Genomic DNA, 13,897 nt, shown 5'->3' with positions numbered 1-13,897 from the left:
TATATATATATATATATATATATATATATATTGAGACATGGATTTCATTTAAGCAGGTGTGAAGAGGATGCACAACACTGGCAAACCTCAAGAAAGGCAAAATGTCTTTCATGAGTGACTACGTTGTAGGCTTCCTTGTTTGGTGTGCTTGTGAGATGCTCATAAAGTAATGGAAGCTGCTTTGCTGGGTGGTACAAGTTAGTTACATCTCTACCAGTGGTTCACCTCCTCCTCCTTCCTCCTTCTTCCTCCTCCTCCTCTTCCTCCTCCTCCCCTTTCCTCCTCCTCCATTGCTCTCTTTCAAATTCTGTTTGTTTTCTCTTTCAGATCCATTTGATATCAACCACAACCTCGGTGCTGGTTTGTCCAGAAAAAGTAAGTCTCGCTTTCTCTTGTCTCTTTTCCTTCTCTATCACATTTTTCCTTTCTCTCATTCTCTTCCCCATCTCTCTCTCTCTCTCTCTCTCTCTCTTCCCTAATTACCAGTCCATTATCATTATATAATCCTATGCCTAGCAAACTGAATCTATACCAGGATGTACAATCCCCCCCCCCCAAAAAAAACCTCACACTTTGGCTCATGTTCTCAGCAATGTGTGTCTCTGCATATTTACTCTGTGTGTGTTTATTAACTTGCTCTGTATGAGAACAATTGTGTATGTTTTATTGTGGATTTGCCAGTGCATGTTTTATCTTTAGTGAGTGTGTGTATATTGCTGTGTGTGTGTGTGTTTGTGATGGATTTCACTTTATGTATGTTTTATCCTTGTGTGTGTGTGTGTGTGTTTCTCAGAATGTATGTAACTCTGTGAAACGTGACCCACACACATGTTTCTCTGTGGGTCTTTGCTCTAAAACACTCTCTCCCTCTCTTAACATTTAACTCTCCATTTCATTCTAGTGAACAACTACATTCTGAAAACCTTCATCAATGGACGTAATGTATATGGCACTCCCATCTCTAAAATTCCCCCGAATTATGAAACACTCGGGGTAGGTACCATCTACTTTCAATTTCGAGTTTCCCTTATTTTTTTTCAGTTTTCTTATTTTCTAGTTGTTTTCAAATTATCACAAATGTTGTGGCTTTAAAATGTTATCCAAGTCTAGGTTCCAAACTCGTTGCCACTTAACAGTCATTATGTTGCTTCTCGATCTCACTGGCTGGTAATTACAGACATTGAGATCCAGCAAGTGGATCCATTGAGTTTGGAGAGGAGTCGGTCAACTGTTAAAATAAATGAGGACCACAGTTTGACTTCACAGTTGAGTAAGGTTACTTTTATAAAGTCAAAGATACAAAAAATAAAATAATGATAAATGAATAAAAAAATGTAATTCTTTCTAATTTTGACAGAAGGTCCTGAGTTCTTATCATCATCATCATCATCATCATCAATGGTTAACGTCCATTGTCTGAGCTGGTATGGGTTGGATGGTGTGACCAGAACTGGGGAGCTGGACCAAGTTCCAGTCTGATTTGGCATGGTTCCACAGCTGGATGCCCTTTACACAGTGTACTGGGTACTTTTACATGGTACCACATGTGCGCTTTTATGTGACCCCACCATGAGTACTTTACATCACCAGAAGGATCAGTCTTATCACTCCTGCTGTGGAGTACTGGTCTTCCTGCGTATGGCAAGGCATCAGGCATCTCAGTCGTCTCGGCTAAAAGGTTCCGTGTCCTGAGGTCATGCTTCTGTACTTTGTCCCATGTCTTCCTGGGTCTCCCACTTCCACATGTCCCATCCACTTTTAGAGATCAGCAACTTTATTTTATCGACCCTGAAAGGATGAAAGACAAAGTAAACCACAGCAAAATTTGAACTCAGAACATGAGTCAGCAAAAATATTACAGAATATTTTTTTTCAGCATTTTTTTCTAATTGCTTTTTTTCCACTCCTCATCATCCATCATTTTGAATCCAGGTTTTGTGCCCGTTAACAAGGGTGACTGGATCTACCTCCATAGCAACCGCCCTCACACCATCTCACCTCTCTGTGTTACAGCTTTGTAACTTTTCAATGTTCTCTTTTAACCTGTCAGGACTTCTATTTTGATGCCAATCGCTTAAAGGAAGGCAAACCCCCAACAGACAGATGCTGCCATGCCTGTGGTAAGATCGGACACATTCTCGTCGAGTGTCCTATGAAGCGTAGCAAGAGAAACAAGTACGTCAGCCTTTTTCTTTTTCCTATTTTGCCTGCTTTACTTTCAAGAAGCTTCTTTTTTTTCTATTTCTCTCTCGTTCTTTATCTCCTCCTTTTGAACTCAATTGCTGTATCTCTTTCCTTCTCTCTCCCCACCTCCTCCTCTTGCTTCTAGGAATACAAAACATGATAAATACCAGCCATACATGTCGATATAATCCTAGCAAAACCACAAATACTGAAATCCATGTCGATGTAATAGTTATGTAATAGTTATGTGGTCAGCATTTAATTGGTTTTTTTATTACAAACTATTGAGACAAAAGTTTCCTTTAGTTTCCATTTGTTAATGTCCAGTAAAGATGGGTCTCCAGTTTGTTGAGGGGGAAACATTGTATGTGAACCTGTTATTTTTTTTAATTTTTTTTTTTTTTTGTTTCAGAGAGAACACCAACAACAATAAGCAAGATGCTTCCCAACAGAAGAGGGACAACATGGCCATGAACAGGGAAAACTGGGGTAATTCGCATCATCAAAGTAAATATCTCAGACATTGTTTTTTGTTGTTTGAAATGTGGTTGATTGAAACGATGAAGTTTATGTGAATGAAGCTTTTGAACTATCTGAGCCAGCCCCCCCCCCACACACACACACACAGGGCTTCCCCACACTCACATATATATATATGTATATAAAATTTACTGTTCTGTTAATGCAAGAAGCACTCCATCCAGTGAGAGAGAAATATCATTTAGTGTTCACAGTGTAAAGATAGAAGCTACCAGTAGTTTCTTGCTTGTCTATATATTTATATACATATGCGCACCTGTTTAATACTAGGGTGTATAAAATGATGGAAAGAAATAAAGCCAAATGTAAGCGGACTAAGATGTTGTGTGCAAGAAAGGAGGCTGTGTGATGTGTTGAGTTGTATTTCTTGCCTGTGTAAAAACCAAACTTGTGTGTCTGTGTTGGATTATTTGCCAAATATAAATGAAGTTTTCTTCTCACAAAGTCCTTTGATGTTGTTGTTGTCATCATAAATGCCATGAAATAATAATTGGTTTGTTGGAAACATGGAATCAATGGCAGAACTGGTTTATCAGTTTTGTGATATGAAATGCCTAATGAACCACCATGTTGTTGTTGTACCGTAATGTCGGGGTTGTATGACTAAACTCTGTGTTTTTGTTGCTTTCTTTCTTTTCCACCCCCACCCCCCTGCAGGGCCACTGCAGCCCAGTCCACTCGTGCCTAATGCTGCACACGATGGCAGTAACCAACATCGCCACAACCAGCATCATCACCATCATCAACAGAAGCAGCAGCAGCACCATCAACAGCTGCAGCTGCAGTATCATCAACAACAGCAACGCCATCATCAGCAGCACCACCAGAAACAACAGCAGCAGCAGCAACAACACCAAAAACAACAGCAACACTATCAACAACTTCAACAACAACACCACCTCCACCAGCAACAACACCAACAACAACATCTACTTCAACAGCAGCAACACCACCTCCAACAGCAACAGCAGCATCAACAACAACAGCAACACCATCACCAGCAACAACAACAGCAGCAGCAGCAGCAGCAACAGAAGCATCAACAGTTGCATCCTGGCAATTCGTATCCAAATATGTACAACATGAATTATGTCGGTTGGCCTACAGACAAAAACATGGCAGTTCAACAGTTCCCTTCTACAACGGTAAGCTGACCCACCTCCACATTTGCCCTTCACTTCCTTAGAAACTTAACCCTTTTGGTTCTTTATCTTCATTTAACGTCTGTTTTCCATGCTGGCATGGATCAGATGGTTTGACAGGAACTGGCAAGTCGCACAGCTGAACCAGGCCCTATTTATGTTGTTTTGGTATGGTTTCTATGGCTGGATGCCCTTCGTGGTGCCAACCACTTTACAGGGTGTCTGGGTGCTTTTTTTACCATATTTGCCAGCTTATAAGTTGCACCCTTATTGTACAAGTATATTTGTGTGGAAAAACAAATTTAATATGCTTCATCATAGACTTACAGGAAGATAGCTTAAAGAGGTTTTGTTGGGGGCAAATGAATGATTCTGTGCATGTAAGTACTCTGTTGCTGAAATAAAGTAGGAAACTTTGAATTTCTCCTGAATCAACTGCGTGTTATGGGAAGAATACTGTATGTTAACTTTATCTTCTTTCAGATCAACTGTTTTAGTTGTTTATGTTTTGGTCAAGAGAATAAAATTACACAGGATGTAAAACTTGTATTTCTGGCTGCGATGTCTTATGTAACTTCAATCATCCACCAAGTGGCTCTCCACTGCTATGATTTTGTTGTCATCCACTCATTGTGAATAGCTGACAGGCTTGGAGAATTTTTCATTTAGATAATTAAATAATGCTTTATAAAAGTAATACAATCATTTAATAATGTAAGATACACAACAGGTGTAGGTTATGTATGAAGAGGAAGGAGGTTTAATGAGATGATGTGACTTCCCCACATAATTACCCAAGTACTGTAAGCAAGTTTTCATGAGTTTGTACTTCATTTTTTATTGCTTCAAGCATGTTGCCCAGCCCCAAACCATTCTTTCTCTCCAAGCATTATTGTCTTTCTTGACATTTTTGAGGTCTTCTATTTGTAACTTGACATCACAAGAGAGTTGATCAATGTATATCATTCTGGGTCGTCCAACTTGAGAATTCCTTTGGCTCAGGAATTTTTTTATGTATTTAAAAGTGAAGAAAATGCATCTTTTACGTTGGCAAATATGGCATTCATCATGGCAAAGAAAAGCAAATCATTTAAACCATTAATCCATTCTTGTCCTGTGGAAATGGTATTATTTGAGCCTTTAGCATTTGCAGTAATAAGTGTGGGCAGAGCAATGCGGTTTAGAAATTCACTTCATGGCCATTCAGTTTCAGGTTCAATCCTAATACATATCTTGTTGGCCAGTTTTTTTCTTTGTAGCTGCTGCCTAGCTATGGGGACTGAGAGCTTTGTGGGATTGTACTTCTCAAACTTGATAGGAGGGACAACACTCCCAACTCTGAGCTATTGAGTCACTTATAAATATAAAGCTTTACTGCTAAACCCATGAATATATTTTGAGTATTCAGTTTTGTTTCTCCTTTGCATGCTTTGTTTGTTTCCTTACTCTTTCTTTCTTCTCTCTCTCTCTCCCCCTCTCCGCCCCCCTCTGTCTATGAGCAAGTTGGATATCCACATATCTGTTTTGTCTCATTTCCAGGTGGTCAGTTCACACCTTCAGCCGATTTCATCCATGGTGCCTTCCTCTCACTCTTGTCACCCGGTGAGTGGGCCAGAGAGGGCAATGACAATGCTAAAACCAGCAACCCCAAACAAAAACAACCATCAACCAGTGCTACCGCATCGTCCCAACATACAGGTACAGCATCCCCTGTCCTCGACATTTCTGCTCAATGACTGAACTCCAAAGATCTAGGGTCATTCCAACTCTGCTTGCCATGGTGGACCTTCCTAAGTAAACAAAAACCCAATGGGTTTCCCTAAACAGAGCCTTTCTCAGTGGTACCTCGATCGAGCTATGGGTTGGAGTGAGAGTGAGCCATGGTACCAGTGAATTTCTTATGCTTTTGTCAGGTCCAGGGTATCGGTGCTTGCTCCACCCAGCAGTGGTTGGTTGTGTGGAGGTTTGGGTAGGTTGTTTCTGGGGTGTTTTGTGATAGTCTGGATAAGTTGTGGAGTAATCTGGGTATGTGATGTGGGGGAGAAGTCTGCTTAGGGTCTTATGGTGTGTATGTTGTACTTTGGCCACAACATGTGGGAAGAGTAGTGTATGGTAGTGTGGGTGGGTTGTGTATGGGATACCATGGAAGAGTGTGCCTCTTGTGTGGTGGGTACAGTATTGAAGACTGGGTGGGGTGAGATGTAGTGTAGAAATGTAAGTATGTTGTATAGGGCACCTTGTGGTAGACCATCCACCCTGCTATGTATGAAATACAGTGTGGAAGCCTTTTGATATTCTGTCAATGCTTTATCATTAAGAGTCCAGTTTTAGTGGTGTTAATTAGTAAACTTCATTTATAAGATTAACTTTATTGATAAGCTATGCCACACCCTTCAGACTAACTCCCTAATCCCCTGCTTTATATATATTGTTTCAGGGTCCGAATACTCATTCTTATCAAAACCAACATATGTATTTAAACACACGACATGATCAAAATAGGCGTAAGTATCTTTTTCTCTCCAATGACTTTTTTGTTTGTTTGTCTGGCTGTGTTTCTTGGTTCCTTAAGAATAGCAAAAGGGTCCACATGCTTTTGAATGCATCAGTGTGTTTGTGTATGTTTATATGTGTATATATATATATATATATACACAGACATGTAGATACATGAATAGCTGTTTGCTATTTATACGTTTTTGCTAATTTATTGTATTTAATTATTTCTTGAATTGTAATTATCAGGTGATTATTCTGTGGATGACCTAAAAGGAAGCAACATGTACATGTGGGATTCCCACTCCAGGCAGCAACAATACTAACAATGGATTTTTGGGGTTTTGATACTCTGGTAAGGAGCTGCCCAGGCGGCACTAACTGAACTCTGTTACCATCACACACACACACACACATACGAGTTAGTGGACAAATGAAAGAAGGGCATTCAACACATTTATTGGGAGTTACATTTAGGGATCAAAACAGCTTGATTCAAATTCCTTGGTACTCTGGAAATTTCTTGATCCAGAATACAAAGCCCAGCAACACTACCAGATCATTTGACACATCTGTGTAATTTTTCACGCAATTCCACTCAGCCGTTTGACCATGAATCCCAAGACAAGAAAGAATTGCCCATGTCAAATTTATATATATATATATAAATATTAATATTTCTAAGTCTCTCTAAAGGAGATTACGGCAGAGGTACTGGATATTAATAGTTATTGCCAAGCTAACAGGGCAGTCCAGAAAAATAGGATGAATGCTGCCATTGACACATGGACCTGTGTCCATTATATTATAATGAACACAGGTCCATGTGTCCCATAGCTAGCTAGAGGCAATGGCCTCTTGGAGCTAATCAATGGCAGCATTTGTCCTATTTTTCTGGACTGCCCTGTTAGCTTGGCGATAACTATTAATATATATATATACACACACACAGACACATACATTTTGTATACACACACACACACACACATCTGCTGCGTGTTTATCCCCTGTAACTATCTGCTGTGTCGAATGCCTCTCTTTATCTCTCCATTTCTATTGCAGGTAAACCTGACACTTTACCACCACCACCACCACCACCCAGTGAACCCCTACCATGGACCCAGCTTCCCATCTCGACCCTGCAGCGATGGCATTCTATTTCTGTATTCCAGTGATGTTGGTGCAGTTGTACATAACAGACATTCGCCACTACTTGGTGCAGTAAAGTTGCAGCTGTACTGTTGTCCTAAGTATGCAACAGTCATGCAACTGCAAATTTATTGCTGCAGCTGTAGACATTTTTTTTTGTGTGGTGGGGGGAAGGGTGTTTTTGTTTTAAATTGATGGATATTTTTAACCTGAATCAAATTTTTAGACTTCAAAATCATTTCACTTCATTTATCCTTATTTTACTTTTTATTATTATTATTATTACTTTTTATTTAAAGAGAAACAAATTTTTAAGCGCAACATCTACATACGTGTGCACATGTTTGTGCATGTGATGTGGGGAGGACATTTTGTGTATTTTGTGTAAAAAAAAAAAGGGGGGGAGAGTGTGTTTGTGTGTGTGTGTAGGGAAGAATGAGAGGCTGTGAAATGATGGCAGTTGTGGTGTACATGTGTATGTGTTATGAAGCGGGGCATGTTTGTATGTGGCTGTGCGTACGCCTTTGGAATGGTGGTCGACACAATCGTGACACAATTGTGTCCGTGTGAGTGTGTAAGAGGGCACAAAGGGAGCAGTTGATGCTCATATAACATGGATGTTGATTAGTTGGGTTCCCTGAATGACAACTATGTCTTGACAACTGAACAGAGTCACTAACCGACAAACAACAGTGACAATTTCAATAAAAGGCAAACACACACACACACACATCCGCATTCAGCCTGGCTTCTTGTTGCTGTTCAATGGTTAAATAATCTAGCTTTGTTGCTTTTAGAAATGTTTGTTCTTCTGTTTTGTCCGTCTACAACAGTCAACGTGTCCAGTCATGACCTTCCTCTTTCATTAGAAAAGTAGCTTTTGTGGATGTATACAGCTGTTGTCTGTCTCAATGGCCAGACTCTGTTTAGACATTAGGTGTGGTGTGTTTAAACAACTACAACTCGGTTTAGACAGTATTGATAGCTCTTCTCTATGTAAACAGTTCTAGATTTATATACATTTATGTTCAGTATCAGTTTAGGCAGCTTTTTATGGGGTCACAGGATTTGCCCCAGATTTAGGCTGCTTCCCTTGTACATTATTTACATTTGATGGATATTTGTCCTCATCTTGTTTGTTGTTAACACAACGTTTCACCTGATATACCCTCCAGCCTTCGTCAGGTGTCTTGGGGAAATTTCGAACCTGGGTTCTCATTCCTAAGGTATTTTTCAATGTTGTTATTATTATTATTATTATTATTATTATTATTCAGGTCACTGCCTGGAATAGAACTCGGAATCTTGGGGTTGGTAGCCTGCGCTCTTAACCACTATGCCATATGCCTGTGGTTCGAAATTTCCCCAAGACACCTGAAGAAGGCTGGAGGGTATATCAGCCAAAACGTTGTGTTAACAACAAACAAGATGAGGACAAATATCCATCAAATGTAAATAATGTAAATAATTCATCTCTTAAATATAGAACTGCTTCCCTTCTGTTTCGACAAATTTCACCAACTTGAAACAGCTTTCTTGAGGCTGGGTGACATTCTTAGATTCAAGTGGATTCAACTGTTATTAGCCACATAAGAAGCCATTCAGAAGTGCCACTGCATAGTAAGTGCAATGGAACTGGTTTAGAGAGTATTCTGGGCCGATATGCTAATTAGGTGGCACCGTGTGTATTTCTTAAAAGCAGCTTATAATATATTTATGTGTGTGTATATATTTTATGTATACACACACACATATATGTGCATACATGTATGTATGTGTGTATACTCGTACATGTATGTATGTATACATATACATAATATATATGTATATATATAGTCATTATTGTTGTCATTTAACATCTGTTGTCCATGCTGGCATGGGTTGGACAGTTTGACAGGGCTGGCCAGCTGAGGGAGCTGCACCAGACTCCAGTCTGATTTGGCATGGTTTCTATGGCTGGATGCCCTTCTCAACACCAACCCCTTTGCAGAGTAGTATGCTGGGTGCTTCTGTGTGGCGCCATACAGGCTCTGCTGCATGGAGCCACTTGGACACCAGAGCAACTGGTCTGGTCTTAACACTTATGCTCTTGAGTACAGCAAGGCGCCAGGCATCTTGGTCCTTTGTAATCTCGCCTGAAAGGCGAAGTATTGCTGTGATACACACACACATTCTCTCTTCCCGCCTCTCTCTCTCCAATTTGGTAAAAACTCTGGTGGTGTTAGTGCCAGTGGGAAGGTTTTGATGGAAATTGTGCTGATGCCTTCCCTGAACCTGGTTTGCTTAATTTGAGGAAAATATCAAATGTTTTGTTGGTTCTGTTTTTAATTGTTAAACCTCCTCACAGACTTATTAAACTTCTTACAATGACCAGAACCTGACCGAGATTGGTGGAACCTTACAAATGTTTAGTTGGAGCCTTTTAGCTTTTAGTTTCCAATCCTACTCAATGTTTATTTTACCTGTCATCTTCCCAGTGTCACAAAAGTCCTTTTTTTTTTAGTGTCCTTTCAAAGCATTATGTGGTTTCATGTGTATGTACGTGAAAGTGTGTGACACAGTGATTAGGCAGTTGTACTTACAATAGCCAGGTCATGGTTTCAATACTCAGACCAGGTAGTGCGTTGTGTTCTTGAGCAAAACACTTCGTTTCATGTTGCTCCAGTCCACTTGGCTGTAAACGAGTCACCCTTCAACAGATTGGTGCCCCAGTCAAGGGGAATGTTGTGATTTCGGTCACTTGTATGCATGGAAACTGTGTTCTTGTCCTGGTTGATGCCATTATAATTGCCATCGGTGTGATGCCCTGCTACTGTGTCTGATTTTGTGGTGTTCATTTACCATTTTTTGGTCTCTGAAGAAGGGTTGTAGCTCAGTACCCAACCACTGCCTCTTCCTCAGTTTGAACTCATCACTGCACACCCTAGTCAGCCTCGTTTTTGTTAGAGGTGTGAACTATTGTGGTCTTTGTAACTGACCTACTAACAGCCAGGTGGTCATTGTTCATATAATGCAGAGAAGTGTAGAGAGAGAGAGTTGCAGGTGGCAGTGTGATCTGCCCGAAGAATGCCCACACCATGTCCTACCTTCATACAACCTCACTCGAATATAATGAGATTTTGTTAATTAGTTTTTGTTGGAAGCCAAGTTATAACAGTGACACATCTCACAGACACAAACCACACACAGGAAGGCAGCCTACTGCACTCTTCTATCATTACAACAAACTGCCACCTCATGCACCTGCCTCTCTCTCCTCCTCCTCTATCCGCCTCTCAACAAAATCCTGCATGAAACTCTTCACCTTATTCCTTCTTACCCCAATAGTTGGAACCCCATCACTTGCCCTCAGCAGCTGAACAGAACCTTACCAGTCTGCTGTGTGGAAATGGGTTCACAAAATTACAAGCACTGCCTCCCTCCCACCTTAGACTAAAGAATTATAATCCTTTCTATGATAGGCACAAAGCCTGGATTTTTTTTTTCTTTTTGTTGGTAGGGGTCAGTCAGCAGTGTTTAAGCTCAGAACATAAAGTCAGAAGAAATGCCATGAAGCATTTCGTCCGATAACGGTTCTGCCAGATCACTGCCTTAGAAGACTAGAAAACAATGGTTTCAAGTTTTGCCACAAGGGGGAGGGGTTGATTCGATTACATCAACCCCCCAGTGTTCGACTGGTACTTAGTTTATTGAGCCTGAAAGGATGAAAGGCAAAGTCGACCTCGGCAGAATTTGAACTCAGAGCGGAGCAATAAAGGGACATAACTCTATTGAGTGCAGCCCTTCACTGTTTCTGTTGCTTGTTGGAAATATTTGTTGTATAAATACCAGGAGTGGAAAATTGAATGGAAGAAGGGGTTTGGGGGTCATGGGATACGAAGTTAAAATTAGTCACATAGTAGACTAGTAAATAAATTGAAATTCTAGACGTGGTTTTACAAGGACAGCCATTTAATTGTAGAATTTGTCTTGATTCCCTGAGCTCTGAGAGGAAATGAGAACCATTTGTGTGGTGCTTGCCTATGTATGGCTGGGTGTGTGTGTGTGTGGGTGGGTGAGAAAGGAGGGGTGGCGACCCATTCATGGATACTTGTGATCACAAAATGTCGTGTAAACATTTTGTGATCTTATGAACACTGGTGTGTGACGTTGAAATAGATATTTATCTTTGTATGTTGTTATTGTTGATGTTTAGTCCCAGTTCAACTCTGAGCAGACCAATGATCAACGCCATTCCAGCTGTGGCCATCATGTCTTTATCCTATGTGCATGGAACTCCTGACCATATTATACATGTCTTTTTATTATAAGATGGTAGGATTTGATTTGACAGAGGTTTGACTGCTGTTTCTAGCATGCTGAGCAACTACATAGAGGCTCTTTAGCTGACTTGATTCTGTAATTCTTTTAACCCCAAGTCATGCTTGATCCAGAAGACAGACCCTTAATCAAAGGTATTTTGCAAACACTGTACAATTATTATTTTAAGAAAATGGGGGTTTGATTTTCAGGAGATTTGGCTGCTGTTTCTAGCAGGCTCCTTCATTGGTTTTATATCTTGGTCAGCAGCTGGTGTTGGTATTGTGAGGATGTTTGGTATTAAAATATATTCTCTGAAAACAATAAAAGAATTTGTAAAAACCAACTGGGCTCACTTAAAATTTAAACTTTAAAATCTGGCTTTATGAGAAATTAGTGTTTAAAATAAATTTTATAAAGAAACCTATGTTCAAATCATTTTTAAAACCATATTATTCAATGCACACACACACCCAGGTATGTGTGTGTTCAGGCATGGCTGTGTGGTGAAACTTAGCATTTTGATAAAAAAGACTGATAAGACAAGCTGCAGCTTGATTTGCTTGACTAAACCCATCCTCAGGATCCAGGGAATGAAACACACTGAAAGAACGAAGGAAATTATTATTATTATTATCCATTTGAACATCTGGTTTCCCCCCCTGCTCCTTCATTGTATTCCGAGGATGGTTTTCTTTCATGAGAAACATGTCTGGTCATGGGGAAATATTACCTTGCCTAGAAACAGGTGAGGGTTGGCAACAGGAAGGGCGTCCAGCCATAGAGTACCTGCCCCAACAAATTCTGTCTGTCTGATGTGAAGATGGAGAAGTAGATGTGAAAATGATGATGAGGATGACACAAGTTTTTAGATAGATAAACAGTTGAGCACCAGTTTCTATCCAATCTCGCTCCCCAAGTCTTAGTCTAATCTATAGTTTTAGTAAAGAACATCAGCCAACAACGTTCACACAATGGGAGGAGTAGATCTCAAACCAAGTGGTTTTGAAATGACATTCTTCACTACACAAGCATCAGTTTTATATATGTGTGTATATGTATATATATATATTTGTGTATTTATATATGGTTATGAATGTTTATATACATATGTATAGATATATGTGTGTATGCATCTGTCTTTATAATGAAACTGAATGTTCTCCCATCTGATTCCCCCTCCCCCTCTCTCTATGGTAGAGTCATTAAAAACAACACAAGTCATTTCTCGTCAGTGAATCCCTCCCATTATTTAAAAAATAAAACATCAAAATCAAATGCCAGGAATCTTAGGAAAAATAAAGAATTTCTTTTGCCTTGGTGCAATGTTTTTCTCTTTGTTTTTATTATTTATATATTTTTTAATCCTGGACTTCTTTCAGTCATGGCCATGCTGGGGCACTGCCGTGGAATGTTTAGTCGAACTTTACTGTATTTATTCTGTTGATCTCTTTTTCCCAAGTTGCTAATTTACAAGAGTGTAAACAAACTCACACTGGTTGCCAAGTGGTGGTGGTGGTGGTAAGGGGACAAACGCTCACACACAATTTCCATCTCCCAAATTCACTGACAAGACATTGGTCAACCCCAGAGTTGAAAGACTTGCCTGAGGTGTCACGGTGTAAGATTGAACCTGGAACCATGTGCTTGCAAAGTCAGCACCTTAACCATTACGGACATTTCAAGGCTGTGCATAGAAACTAGTTGTAGACGACTGGGTGAACCCCACTATTTGATGTAACCCACTGCAAACGGTTACAGAACATCGATTGGCCATGACAGAAAGGGCCAGGATTGTTATTCCTTTACTTGTTTCAGTCATTTGACTGCAGCCATGCTGGAGCACCACCTTCAAGGGTTTTTGTCAAACAAATTGACCCCCTGCACTTATTTTTGTAAGTCTAGTATTTATTCTGTCGGTTCCTTTTTGTCAAACCGCTAAATTATGCTGTGTTTTCAAGCAATTTGTTTAAAATCTGCAGGTTTCTTCAAAAATGCCCTCTCCCCCCTCCACTGGTGGCAATGACAACAAGCATTGCTTTCCCAATTGACCTCCCGTCTCTCACAGGACTTTATAAAATCCTTGC

The 13,897-nt window shown here is 40.1% G+C and overlaps 1 protein-coding gene across 1 annotated transcript in view; it reads left to right on the top strand.

Moving 5' to 3' along the window:
• LOC106876084 (terminal uridylyltransferase 4-like) overlaps positions 1–13,140 on the top strand; it is a 26,419-nt gene extending 13,279 nt beyond the window's left edge. The window contains exons 19-27 of the mRNA XM_052976116.1: positions 328–375; positions 902–993; positions 2,051–2,175; positions 2,597–2,691; positions 3,382–3,869; positions 5,406–5,564; positions 6,304–6,370; positions 6,612–6,717; positions 7,425–13,140. Coding sequence (XP_052832076.1) covers positions 328–375; positions 902–993; positions 2,051–2,175; positions 2,597–2,691; positions 3,382–3,869; positions 5,406–5,564; positions 6,304–6,370; positions 6,612–6,688 — 1,151 coding nt within the window. The 3' untranslated portion in view covers positions 6,689–6,717; positions 7,425–13,140. The remainder of the gene's footprint in view (positions 1–327; positions 376–901; positions 994–2,050; positions 2,176–2,596; positions 2,692–3,381; positions 3,870–5,405; positions 5,565–6,303; positions 6,371–6,611; positions 6,718–7,424) is intronic.
• The last annotated feature ends 757 nt before the right edge of the window (positions 13,141–13,897 follow it).

Source organism: Octopus bimaculoides, chromosome 23 (genome assembly GCF_001194135.2).
Source record: "Octopus bimaculoides isolate UCB-OBI-ISO-001 chromosome 23, ASM119413v2, whole genome shotgun sequence".
NCBI classification, from domain to species: domain Eukaryota; kingdom Metazoa; phylum Mollusca; class Cephalopoda; order Octopoda; family Octopodidae; genus Octopus; species Octopus bimaculoides.
Note: the sequence above shows the minus strand (reverse complement) of the source record. Positions and strands in the feature narration are given on the sequence as shown.